At 39.1% G+C, this 13,496-nt stretch overlaps 1 protein-coding gene across 7 annotated transcripts in view; it reads left to right on the forward strand.

Annotated features, from left to right (window-relative positions):
• LOC126184696 (homeotic protein female sterile-like) overlaps window positions 1–13,496 on the forward strand; it is a 263,983-nt gene that overhangs the window by 67,053 nt on the left and 183,434 nt on the right. For all 7 annotated transcript variants that reach the window (XM_049927201.1, XM_049927205.1, XM_049927204.1 and 4 more), the window contains exon 5: window positions 3,163–3,357. In XM_049927201.1, coding sequence (XP_049783158.1) covers window positions 3,163–3,357 — 195 coding nt within the window. The remainder of the gene's footprint in view (window positions 1–3,162; window positions 3,358–13,496) is intronic.

Below are 13,496 nucleotides of genomic sequence, written 5' to 3' on the forward strand. Positions count from 1 at the left end.
TTCTCTACATGTATTGGATAACTGAGTGATGTTTCTCCATGTGACACAAACTGAATTAATCTGACACCGAATTTTTAGTGAGCTATAAATTACTATTTTATTCTGAGAATTTCTTCATTAACCATTGATATACCCTAAACCCCATTTTTATGTTCCTGCATTTTATGTATTCCCACTTTTTATGTTCAATTTTGTCGCTCTCAACAGAAGTCCAATTCTCTAAATGCAATGCTTTCCCTTCATAATGATTCCGTTTTACAATATTTCCTTCATTTTAAGTATTTTTCGACATTATCATGACCTTTAACACTGGTTTTCGTGCAGATTTCTGCAAAAAGTGCATCATATTCCTGCTCAGTCAGCCTGTGAACAAAACAGAAAACGCAGACTATATGCAAAGTTATTGGTCTTGTAGCATAGTGTTGGCACAATAATCAAAATTTTCATTGTCAACATGTCTGGTCATCGCCACTTGTATTATGGGTCACAGTGTTTGTAGGAGTGGGAAAGTATGCCAAGTTACTACCTTTATGGTAATCATGATCTGATGATAGTGACTCTAGCAGCAACCTTCCTTGTGCTCATCGTATTGTATTAAACCAGCTTTAACTCAAATTGACAGTCATCCATACTAAGCCCAGAATCTTAGGTTGGTATGACCTGATGTCAGGTGTAAACATTCCACCTCAAGATGCTCTGTAACATTATGACAATTGCCACCCTCTTTCTCACCCACTTTGTCCCAGAACTGAGTGACCTTGTTGGCAACAAACTAGATTTTTTTGTGCCTATTGTTTTAACCAGCATTATGTTAAGTTTTATTTACCATGATGATTGTAAATCATAAGTCTCACATTACAACAAGAACATCTTTTCAGTGTAGTTTGACGAAAGATTTTTGCTTGCTTGTTTTATTTTCATCATTTGACATGGCCAGAGCAAAGAGGGAAACCTGTGCACATGTTTGTGTGTAAGCACTTGGCCACTGCCTTTGTGAGTGATGCTTTGTATACTGTGGAGAGGCAGTTAGAGCTAATTGGTGTCAGAAAGAAACAAAAACAATTATTTCAATTCTTTTTAAATGGTCAGTATTTAAATTGTTTCAATTTCATATACTGAACAATATAAAGAGTGACAAGAGTAACTTACTCATTTTTGCTTGTTGTGTTTCCTACACACATCAAAAGTTTTGCATCACCCCAGTTCCCAGAACTCCTGAAGATAGACGTTGACTGTGAATATTGTATCACAGACACAGTCCCTTTGACTGTTCAGAGATGCCACTAAACCCACCCAAAGATGTAAACAATCATGCATGAGCAGCGCCTATTAGACGGAGAGGGTCCGGCAGCCAATCAGTTCCAGTCATTCCATCAGGGAGGGGGTACACGGCTTGTGTTGTCTGTAGTTCAGCCATGCTTAGGTGGTCAATACCGTATTTCGATCATGTCCGCATTGTTACTTTGTGCCAGGAACGGCTCTCAACAAGGGAAGTGTCAAAACATCTCGGAGTGAACCAAAGCAATGTTGTTCAGACATGGACAAGGTACAGAGAGACAGGAACTGTCAATGACATGCCTCGCTCAGGCCTCCCAAGGGCTACTATTTCAGTGGATGACCACTACCTAAGAATTATGGCTCGGAGAACCCTGACAGCAATGCCACCATGTTGAATAATGCTTTTTGTGCAGCCACAGGACGTCGTGTTACTACTCGGACTGTGCACAATAGGCTACATGATGCACAACTTCACACCTGACGTCAGTGGTGAGGTCCATCTTAGCAACTATGACAACATGCAGTGCTGTACAGATAGGCCTAACAACATGCCGAATGGACTGCTCATGATTGGCATCACGTTCTCTACACAGATGAGTGTCGCATATGCCTTGAACCAGACAATTGTCGGAAACGTGTTTGCAAGCAACCTGGTCAGGCTAAACACCTTAGACACACTGTCCAGCAAGTGCAGCAAGCTAGAGGCTCCCTGTTGTTTTGGGGTGGCATTATGTAGGGCCGATGTACACCGCTGGTTGTCATGGAAGGCGCTGTAAGGGCTGTATGATACGCTAATGCCATCCTCCGACCGATAGTGCAACCATATCGGCAGCATATTGGCAAGGCATTTGTCTTCATGGACGACAATTCGTACCTCCAACGTGCACATCTTGTGAATGAATTCCTTCAGGATAATGACATTGCTCCACCAGAGGGGCCAGCATGTTCTCCAGACATGAAACCTATCGAACATGCCCGAGATAGATGGAAAAGGGCTGCTTATGGACGAAGTGACCCTCCAACCACTCTGAGGGATCTACGCCGAATTGCTGTTGATTAGTGAGACAATCTGGACAAACAGTGCCTAAATGTACTTGTGGATAGTATGCCACGAAGAATAGAGGCATGCATCAATGCAGGAAGACATGCTATTGGGTATAAGAGGTACCGGTGTGTACAGGAGATTGGACCATCACCTCTGAAGGTCTCGCTGTATGGTGGTACAACATGCAATGTGTGGTTTTTATGAGCAATAAAAAGGGCGGAAATGATGTTTATGTTGATCTCTCGTCCAATTTTCTGTACAGGTTCCAGAACTGTTGGAACCGAGGTGATGCAAAACTTTCTTTGGGGTCAAACCACTGAAAAATGTGAAAAGGGGGTTTTACTATACCACACAAGACTTCATTTTTCAGTTCTCAGCTGATCAAATATTTTCTGGTACTGAAATATGATTTTAACCTTCAACAGTGCTTTTTGCGTGAGACAAATGCTAAGTTGCACCATTGTCTGAATTCCATCGCAAACAGATCCCCTTATTATTGGTTGTAAGCTGGTTATCAGGTGTGAGGGCAAGGGTACATCAGCTCTTGGGTGGGGGGGGGGGGGGGGGACAAGTTTTCCCAAACTACTAAGGTGTTAATAACTTAAATTGTTTGAACATTTGTTTTTGGTTGGATTTCCAGGTTTTTGTTGATGTGCTAATTTTTTTGGCTCATTATTTTATCAGAAATTCCTTCATAGTATTTAATCCAATATATCTTTATCATTTACCCTACTACCACCACCACCACCACCGTGAGAAACTGAACTTGGGTATACTACTGGAGAAATAACTTTTAGTATGATTTTTTATTTATTGAATTTTTTTATTTCACTTTCCAGGACTATCATAAAATAATAAAGCAGCCAATGGACTTGGGGACAATAAAGAAACGTCTTGAGCATAACTATTATTGGAGTGGAAGAGAATGTATTCAAGATTTCAATACTATGTTTACAAATTGTTATGTCTATAACAAACCTGGTGAAGATGTTGTGGTCATGGCCCAGACCCTTGAAAAGCTCTTCCTTACAAAAGTAAGTAATTAAGTGAATTTAATTAGAAATCTGATCACTATGAAAATAAATATTTCACATCTGATATTTGGCAAAAAGTAAAGAAAACAGTATTGTGAAGGCAAAGCTTTGTGCTTGTGGCTTCCTGTCCGCAATTCTGCATAGCTTTGTGATCTGAACAATATTTGAAGCATCAGTGCCAGGAAGGAGGTGTTGCACAGTTTCATTAATTGTCCTTCAGTGCCTTCTACTGATTTGGTCAGTATTTCTGCAGTAAATACCAAACTGCATCTTTTGTATGGTGTCCAAAAGGCCTAAGATTATATAGTAAACATTTTGTAGTTTATAAAACATTTCCTGCTTCTGCATTGTGTGAAGTTTGTTAAGAAATAAAATTACATGAAGTCTGAAGTTCGACATGTCTGCTTAGAAATATTACAAACATAATAATTGAATATGTGGAGGAGAATGGAGATATATTTATGAATATTGCTGAGTAATATCAAATAAATGCCCTAATACAGAATTTAACCATATGCTATATATTAAGTCTGCACAATTGAATGCAGCCGTTGGTGTTGCAGTGCTTAAGAGACTCCAGTAACTGGCATCTTCACATTTTCTTCATCCTTGGTGACATTAAAATAATGACAATGTCTTGACAAGATGCAGCATTTTGATTGCAAAATCAGCTTAACTTTGATTGAAGTTCTATGCAAAGTAAATGTTCCTTGTCATGCTAGATCGCCACAGCATACGTGCAATGTAGAGTCTCTCATAGATTTGCTGCTCAAGCAGTGGTAAACACTAACTGTTGGTGCAGATTTAAAAAGGTACTTGTAAAACAGTGGCCTTTTTGTTGTGCACTGTGTTGCCTAGTTAGAGAAGAAAATTTTGTGTGTGCGAAATGATTGTCTTAAAGAGTTGCAGCACTCTATTACAAGAATGTGTTAGTATTGTTACGGAATTAATAAGAATATATTACCTGCAAAGGAAACTGAAGACTTTCTGCCCATGAAAGACCTATTGTATTGACACTTGAGAAACAGGAAAGGGAGGTAGTAATAGTGAACACTTCAGTATTTTTACAAGTGGAGCTCTTTCACACACTATTCATCTATACACCAATGCCATGCATAGAATAACAAACGTAGACCAACACTTGTAATAATGCTCCTTGGACACTATCAACCAACCAACCAGCATTTTCTCACAGAATATGTGAATCCACATATCATCTAAGTAACCCAGTGGGTACATCCTAAAGATCTAATATAGCTTGCCTTTTTGAAACTGTCTTCTTATTCATATATAACTTCTTTCTCTGGCACATTCTGAAAACAATTTCATTGACAGAATAATTTTTTTCACATGAGGAAGACGTGGGTCAAGGGAGTGGAAAATGATCAGAGAACAGGCTGACTTGAGTAGTGGTGTACTTTCAGATTCCAGCTGCCTCACACTAAAACCATTTACTCTGGTAGGCATTCATATTGAAACTTAAACGCAACTGTGAAAAGATGTCATTCATACAATGTTTGTGGTGCTCAAACAATTTCTTACCAGTACTTCCATGATGACTACCATATTTACTCGAATCTAAGCCGCACCTGAAATTTGAGACTCGAAATTCAAGGCCGCACCTCCAAATTGAAACAAAGCTGGTCCATTATAATAAGAGACACAATTTAGGTCGAATGAATGACGATACAGCTATAGTAGTTTGGTTCGAGTCGTAAGCTTAGCAGTTAAGCTGTACCAGGTAGCCATTGCTTTGCGTCAGGTGCTCCGTCCGTATTTATACGGGTACCCTTCCTTTTTCATGTGCTTTGTCTGGTTTGAATTGATTGCTTATTTTTCTTTGATGTGATAAGTGCCGTTCTCTTTGTTATAGGTGTTTACGTCACTTGAAGCTGAAAATGCATTACTGTACTGTGTCATGCATTGTTTGTCGCATTCTGATAATGAGTGTTTACGGCCTGTCGCTGCTCTCGGCATGGCTTGCTTTTGCGCACGCTACAGCCGCTTACAATAAAAAGGAGAGAGAGAGGGGGGGGAAATCGTCTCATTAGGGAAACAACGGCAAGAGATTGTTATTTGTTGTTACTTACACTGCTACCTTCTTTGATAATGATCAACAAGAACCAAATAATAGACTGCGTGTGATAGAAGATGTTCTGAACGAGAGCTTAGCGAAAATTTTTCGCTGTTTGAAAATCTTTGCAGACGCCTCTTTAATACATTACATTCTGCACAGAAATTAGTCATCTTAGATTTAAAATCTAGTCAATTGCCGTGGTTCTTTTCTGACTGTATCACTGTTAGGCATAAGAACAATACGAGTTTCATGACATGAGATGTATATTCTTTCGCATTTGCTATTGTCTCACTCTAGTTTCGTAGTTTATTAGGCAGACAGGATTTAAATGAGATAGCAGCAAACACGAAAGAATACGTGGCAAAATGTTTATATTCGTATTATTCTTATGGTGAAGAGAATACTGCATGTGATTCACAATTCACGGAAGTTCCTATTAGCAACCATCTCTTCTCACAGGTAGGAAAAAATTCAGAACGTAGAGTTGGCCATATTGACAAACATCCCAAACAGTCTTGCCAGTCGGATTTTCGTAGTACATTGAAATGCTGCTACATTCGAAGATGAACAATACGGAATTTGTATTTATTTCGTTGGATAATGTATGAAAATGCGGTGGTCGCAACTCGGGGCGGAGAAAAAGCTAGTCTTCCACCGTTTTTTATTTTTTTAATTTATATACTGACGCAGAGATTTGTGCCTGCAAAGCGTGCCTGTGTAGCGCTACATATATTCGACGCAGAAGTTAGTTGTGGCGGCACCTACCAATATTTTTCAGAATTTCCGCTTACTTTGCACTCTATTCTAAGCCGCAGCCAGTTTTTTGCATTACAAAAACCGGAAATAAAGTGCGGCTAAGATTCGAGTAAATACGGTATCAGTCATTAAATAAAAATTTACAATTTTTTTTTAAATTGATAACTTATTATGTGCTTTCTGCGTATTAAATAATTTTTCTTTCTTTGTCATATATTTTGGAACCAAGGTACTGAAAACTGTTATTGATAGTGAAACCAGAGCAAGAGTAAAGAAAAAATTAGAATTAAAACAAAATTGACTTCAGACTGAGATTGATCACATCTCTGTACTAAACTGGTGCCTTACACACAAAGCCATTGTAGTGTTTCAAAATCCGAGGCCATTTCACAGGAATTAAGGAAATTCATCTCGTCCATTTTCTCAGAATATCCCGAGAATGATATCCTCATTCAGTCTGTTCTCTGATCACACCATGCCTTACCCTTCTCAGAGATTCTTTGTTAGCCCAAATGTCAAGTTCTTTGTGACATAAGCTGAGCAATTTTCATAAAGTTAGAATTTCTTGAATTGTTCATAATATCACATAACTTATTGTTCAATTCCTCTTGTCTCAGTATTGTGTCCCTCCTGTTGTAATATGCACACCGTTGATTTGAACACTGTGCTTAAATGAAGGTGGGTGAGCAGCACAATATGTTGTGCATAGGAAGGGGGGATTATGAAATATCGTTAGTTTTGTTGTGTCGGTTAAAGTTGCCCATGCAGATGGATGTTGGAATGCTGTCTGTTGCCTCTGGTACAAGTATCTCAGCGTCTTCAGTTCTAAACCGTGTTGTTCTTATCAGCAATTTCAGGGTGTATATATGCCCCGGGAAATCTGGGAAAAACTCAGGAACTTTATAGAATTTTGGGAATTTTTCATTGTTTTAGTCTTCAATTAAATTTTTGTAGCTTTGACTGGTAATAACTGATACTCTAACAAAGAAGTTTACTTTAGCCCACTACTGCAGAATAATACAGCAGCAATAAAACATGAATGAGATAATAACACCAAAATGAAATTTCAATTGCAAAGAAAATGTGCCATTTACAACAAAACACCGTGCACACATGAACGATTGCCAGCAGCAAAAATGTGTCAAAGCCTTTAGGACGAAGACTACACAACACTTCGTAACAACAAACTGCTTTCGATGAGCGTGACGTCATAACTGTTAATGTTTCTTACAGGTCGCAGGAAAATATTGTGAATGGCAGTTTGAGAAGCGTTACTTTCAAAGTTTAATGCTTTTGAGGACCAACCAAGTAGAAAAATTTTGGCACCAGAAGTCCAGCAATTTCTGCCATTATTTAAAATTTTAGTTGCAAATTTGTATATATCTTAAAGGGTGACTCATGTTAAAAAATACCAGTGATATATGTGAGAAGTTAGCTTTCCTTGTAACTATACTGTACATATATTAGTTTAAACCATTCACTTTTCCAAGTTATGTGTTCGTGATAGTTAATGGTGATGTTGCTGTGGGCTGACTGTCACGAGTCGCGCTCTGAATATATGCTGTCATGCCTTGATAAGGTTACGTGATGAGCTGTGATTGGCTGACAAAAGCACATCATACAGCGCAATCTTGGAGTTCAGTGCTTCAAAAGCTATTGTGCTGTATTTGGTGGAATTCGTATTTATACTTTTGTTATATAAAAATATGCAGTATACATGTATCCATGCAAACATGTTGCTTTATGGTGCCTAAAATGCCATGAAGTTCTACTCTGGTGTACAAAATCTTTACCATTCAAAGGATTGATAAGTTTTATTGCTCTGGAAAGTATATTGTCACTTAACATGGAAAAAATGTACTTTGACCTGGGAAAAGGTGTATTTTCACCTGGATGTTTTCAACCAGGAAATCTGGGAAATTTTTTTCCTTTCCGTGTACCATACACATCTTGAATATATATATATATCACCTCAGACTTAAGAGACTGATTGAATTATGACGACAGTGGTATTTTGGTGCTTTAACAATAGTGTCAGTACTGCTTGACAGTTTCATTTATCTCATAAATTTGGTATACAATCATGTTGGCATTGACTGAATCAGCAGTTCTATTCTGATCTGTGACAAAATAGGGTATTCCATAAACAGACAGCCATATAATGTCTCTTTTGGTTTTTGTAATTGGGACATTGTTCACTTGCATTGGATGCTCAGATTGTCCATGGCAGTTACTGATCACGCAGGGAAATACAGCAATGTCTGTTTTTAAACCAATGTTTAACCCTTTTAGTGCCAAATACGATCTGATCATGATGAAGATTTTCGGTGAAAAATGCTAGTAACGATCTGATCGTGATGCCCTTCTCGTTCATTTTTTCCGCGCTTGAAGGCAAAGTTGTTAGTATTTCCTAGCCAAGACGCAGAAGGAAGGTCGAAGGCACAGCATATCAATCTTCTTTTCGATTGTCAGTGCGATATTTCGAGTAAAATAAACTTCTCTGGTATTGTTTTATTTTCCTAATATTTCGCGGCAGCATGGTGTCGTCAAGTAAGAAGTTGCAGTTCGATAAGAGTGATTTAGGCAATAATATAAGTGGTGAAAGTGAAGATGAATTTGCAGGATTTGCAGAAAGTGAATCAGATTGTGAGATTTCCGGTGGAGCAGAGGACTCGTCGTTTCCTTCTTCAAGTGACGATTGTGCGTCAGCAAACGACGACGATGATCAAACACAATGGAATTGCAGTGGAAATACTTTTGTTGAAATAAGGGATGAGGCATCAGATTATCCGTCCCCACCAAGCTTTGTGTATGCGGAACTGCCAGGCCCTAAACATATACCAGCAAACGCCACACCAATAGATTTTTTTTTTTTTTTTTTTTTCAATTTGTTGGTTTTGCAGCAGTTTCTTAAGATTATGGTGACTGAGACCAACAGATACGCTTGGCAGGTGGTTCAGTCAACGCATTTACCGCCAAATTCGAGAATCAAACAGTGGCAACCAACAACTGTAGTAGAAATGAGGGCTTTTATAGCAGTGATTTTGAATATGGGACTGATAAAAAAAACCGACCATTTTTAGTTATTGGTCAACTGATGCGAACCTGTTGACACCGTGGTTTTCGCAAATGGTCTCACGCAACAGGTTTCAGTTATGGCTGCGGTTCTTAAATTTTGTAGAAAATTCGAAATTTCACCCTCCTGGTCACCCATTGTATGATCCAACAACCAAATTTCAAGTGTTGGTTGATATTGCCAACAATGTTTTCCGTCGCTACTACACTCCACACCAGCAACTGAGTGTTGATGAAAGTCTTGTTGGGACAAAGGCACACTCACAGCTAATCCAGTACCTCCCCATTAAACATCATCACAGGTGCGGAGTCAAATTTTGGATGCTATGCGATTCTGTAGTAAATTACTGCCTAGGGTTTTATGCATACCGTGGTACAAAAAGTGATGATGACAAAAATGAAATAAAAGAGAATGGCCTGGGATATGTAGTCGTCATGAAACTACTAGCTCTTGGGAGCTACATGCAAAAAGGTTACCATGTGTTTTGTGATAACTTTTTTACATCTATTCCTCTGGCAGAAAAGCTGTATTCAGTTGACACTTATCTAACGGGAACAATTAGAAGAAACAGAAAATTCCTGCCATGTGGTCTTCTGTAGAATTATGCTGTAGGTCAGCTAAGGTTTTTCAGGAAATCTTTTATACTTCTCTGTGGCTTCATACAGAAGAAATCACAGAGAAACCCAGTCCTCCTTGTGAGTACATCATCCTCTGCTACATCATCAGAAAAGACAATTCGCAATAGACAGTTGGTCAAGAAACCAGGTGTGATTTTTGAATATAATAAGTATATGGGTGGCATTGACTCATCTGATATGATGGGATATTGCTATTTAGATGAGAGGAGGACAGTCAAGATGTGGAAGAAGGTAGTGTTTAGAATAATTGCTAGGATGTTGCTGAATGCATATGTTTTGTATAAGGAAAGCCTAAACCCCAATGACAAACCATTGACACGGCTGAAGTTTAACAGCATAGTCATTTGCAAACACTCTCAGCAGTGGTTTCAGACAAGGACTGCAACCAAAGTGCAATAGATATAAATGTACCTGCTCCAACAGTATATGGCGTAGAGATGCTCCCGGGGAGAAAGGAACGCTACTGCAGTGTTTGTTCTACGAAGGATAAGAAGCGGCGCTCATGAACAGTATGTGTTTGTTGCAAGAAAGGACTGCATCCTTCATGTGTTGGTCAGCATGTGTGCAAGTAATTTTCATTACTGCAACCTCACATTTGTCAGTGATTTATGACTGAAGAACTGAGAACATGTTCAGAGCAAAACAATTTTTTTGTGATATTTTTTTTTGTTTTTTCCTTAGTGTAGTAAATTTTTTTGTATTCCTTTATGATGTTTTTGTTAAGGAAACTACAGAGATTCCATATATACCTGAAATTTCTGAGTGTATCATAATTTGATGGGTCTCAGAGTACATTGAAAGCAAAGTTTTAATTTTTTTCGATAAACCCCATCATGAAAATAATTTTTTCCTCTGAAAATATGTTCTTTGACAATGTGTATTGCACATATAACTGTAGCTAGCAGCATTCCCTAAAAATTAAAAAAATTACACTTCTTATGCATTAGTTTAGAATTTATTGCAAGTATGGCAGAGGTCTGCATTTTCTGTAAAATCGCATGGCACTTTTAACATAACCTTTTGAGAAAATGTCTGGCACTAAAAGGGTTAAAGACAGTGTGTTGCATTTCAAAGTGTAATCTTAGTGATTCTTAGCCTTTGGTGCCTGAAGGGGGGAGGGAATCAGCTTACTGTGGCAAATAGTTTCTGCTGATCAGATATGATATGAAGCACAAATAGTAGATTCTCTTTGCCAACTGTAACATTGAAGTTACTGGTACCTATTGCTGATTTTCCGGCTGACATCTCTTGTGTGGTTTTACTCAGTGTATGTTGCAGCTACACATCCTGCTTTGTTCTCAGTAACTGGGGATCTGAAACTGTAGCATCTGTTATTATCAAAATTGACATTGGTGTAAAAGATATGACATACTGGATGATTCTGTGATGATACCAACTTTTAGGGGTACTATCAACTTGAGGTCAGAGACCCTGATCCAGAAATGAGTCAAAAGTTCTCTTACTTCCGACAGTGGAATATGTGTACCAGTGCTGTTGTTGCTAAGACTGTGGGGTAGGTAACTTCAGATGTGGACCAAAACAAGAAAAAAAATAGTTAAATATGGGCTCTTAAATGCATAACTTAGGACTATGAGCACCCTTTCATCTATGCTACTGTAAAACCCATCTCTTCTAGCGAAAATGTGTCCATAGTTCAAAGGTACGCAGTTTAGAGCCCATATTTACTGTGCATTTCTTTCATGTGTTGGTCCATACTACTACCTCTGAAAGTTGCCTATCCTACAATCTTAGCAACAACACTGGTACATGGATTGCACTGTCAGAGATTGCAACAGTTTTTGCTTATTGCTTTAGTCTGTCATTTCCGGACCAAGGTCCTTACCTTACATTGATACATTTATCCCTCTCCATCATCCCTGAAAGTTTGTTATATCATTATGGAATCGCCTTGTATAAATTTAAAAGGTTGCCACACCTAAAGGTTAAATTGAATTTGGGGGAGGTGCAATGATTTGATATAAAATAATAATTAAAGGACATAAATGATTTTTCTGTATCAAAAGAGCTTCTTGAGTGGAACATTTACTATTGCAAAAACTTCAGCAGTTTCTTTTTTATAGTCTTCCTTTTCTTCTTTTGTCTCTTGGCTTTTAACAAATAATTGTCTTGAGAAGCAGCAGCTTTTTTAAAAAAAAATTGCTGGTGACAGGATGCCTCTCATTTGAAGTGTTCCTTGACATTATATTTCTTTTTGATCCAATCTGATAATTACAAAATCTGCAAAACAGTAAATTTGAATTTGTAAGATATAAGCTCTGATTAGCAAATTGTAATGCCCTTTCATGGGCATCCATAGCCATGTTATCCATACTTCAAAATGCTACCAATGGCACCAACAAATAGAATGGAAACTAATTATTCATGATGTACAGAAAGATTTTCACCTGGTCCTTCTCCAAAACCCAAGTCACCTTCCTGGATGTTGACCTTCCTCTTGTTGAAGCTCACATCCACACCTCTGTCCATATCAAACCCACAAACAAACAACAGTACCTTCACTTTGATAGCTGCCATCCTTTCCACATCAAACGCTCCCTTCCCTACAGCCTAGGTATTCGTGGCAAACATATCTGCTCCAGTGACGAATCTCTCAACAATTACATCAATAACCTGACCAGTGCTTTCCTCTCCCGCAACTAACCTGCAGACCTTGTCCACAAACAGATTTCCCGAGCAATACATTCCTCCCCGTCCAACAACAATGTTCCTACCCCCAGACCACACAGAAGCATCCCCCTTGTCACCCAATATTATCCTGGCCTCGAAAACATCAACAAATTACTCCGCCAGGGATATGACTTTCTCAAGTCAACCCCTGAAATGAGATCATCCCTTGACAAAATTCTCCCCACACCACCCAGAGTTGCCTTTCGTGGCCCCCCTAACCTCCGTAACATCCTTGTTAAACCCTACAATATTCCCAGACTACCTTCTCTACCCAGCGGTTCCTACCCCTGTAACTGACCCCGCTGCAAAACCTGCCCCATGCATCGCCCCACAACCACCTACTCCAGCCCCGCTACTGGTAAAACATACACAATTCAAGGCAGGGCCACGTGTAAAACTACACATGTCATTTATCAACTGACATGCCTGCACTGCACAGCCTTTTACATCGGCATGACAACAACTAAACTGACTGAGCGCATGAACGGACACAGACGAACTGTCCGCCTAGGAGATGCCCAATACCCAGTAGCGGAGCATGCCCTCCAGCATAATTCTAGGGACCTAGGAACCTGCTACACCGTATGTGCCATTTGGCTTCTCCCACCCAACACCAGTCCCTCTGGACTGCGGAGATGGGAACTTGCACTCCAACACATCCTTTCATCCCGCCATCCCCCTGGACTGAACCTATGTTAAACAACCTCACTCCCATTTACTCTTCAGCCTTCTCCTCTTTCCCTTTCCTCTTTAGCCATTCACGCATCTTTTCATCCTACATAGTTGTGTTTACCTTTATACTATATACCTCTTTACTTCTGTATGCATCCTCTTTGGTTTGAAGCTGGCACAGTACTTATAGTAGAATATCTTTGGCTTCCCTCTGACAACCATGCCTCCATCC

This window comes from Schistocerca cancellata, chromosome 4 (genome assembly GCF_023864275.1).
Source record: "Schistocerca cancellata isolate TAMUIC-IGC-003103 chromosome 4, iqSchCanc2.1, whole genome shotgun sequence".
NCBI classification, from domain to species: domain Eukaryota; kingdom Metazoa; phylum Arthropoda; class Insecta; order Orthoptera; family Acrididae; genus Schistocerca; species Schistocerca cancellata.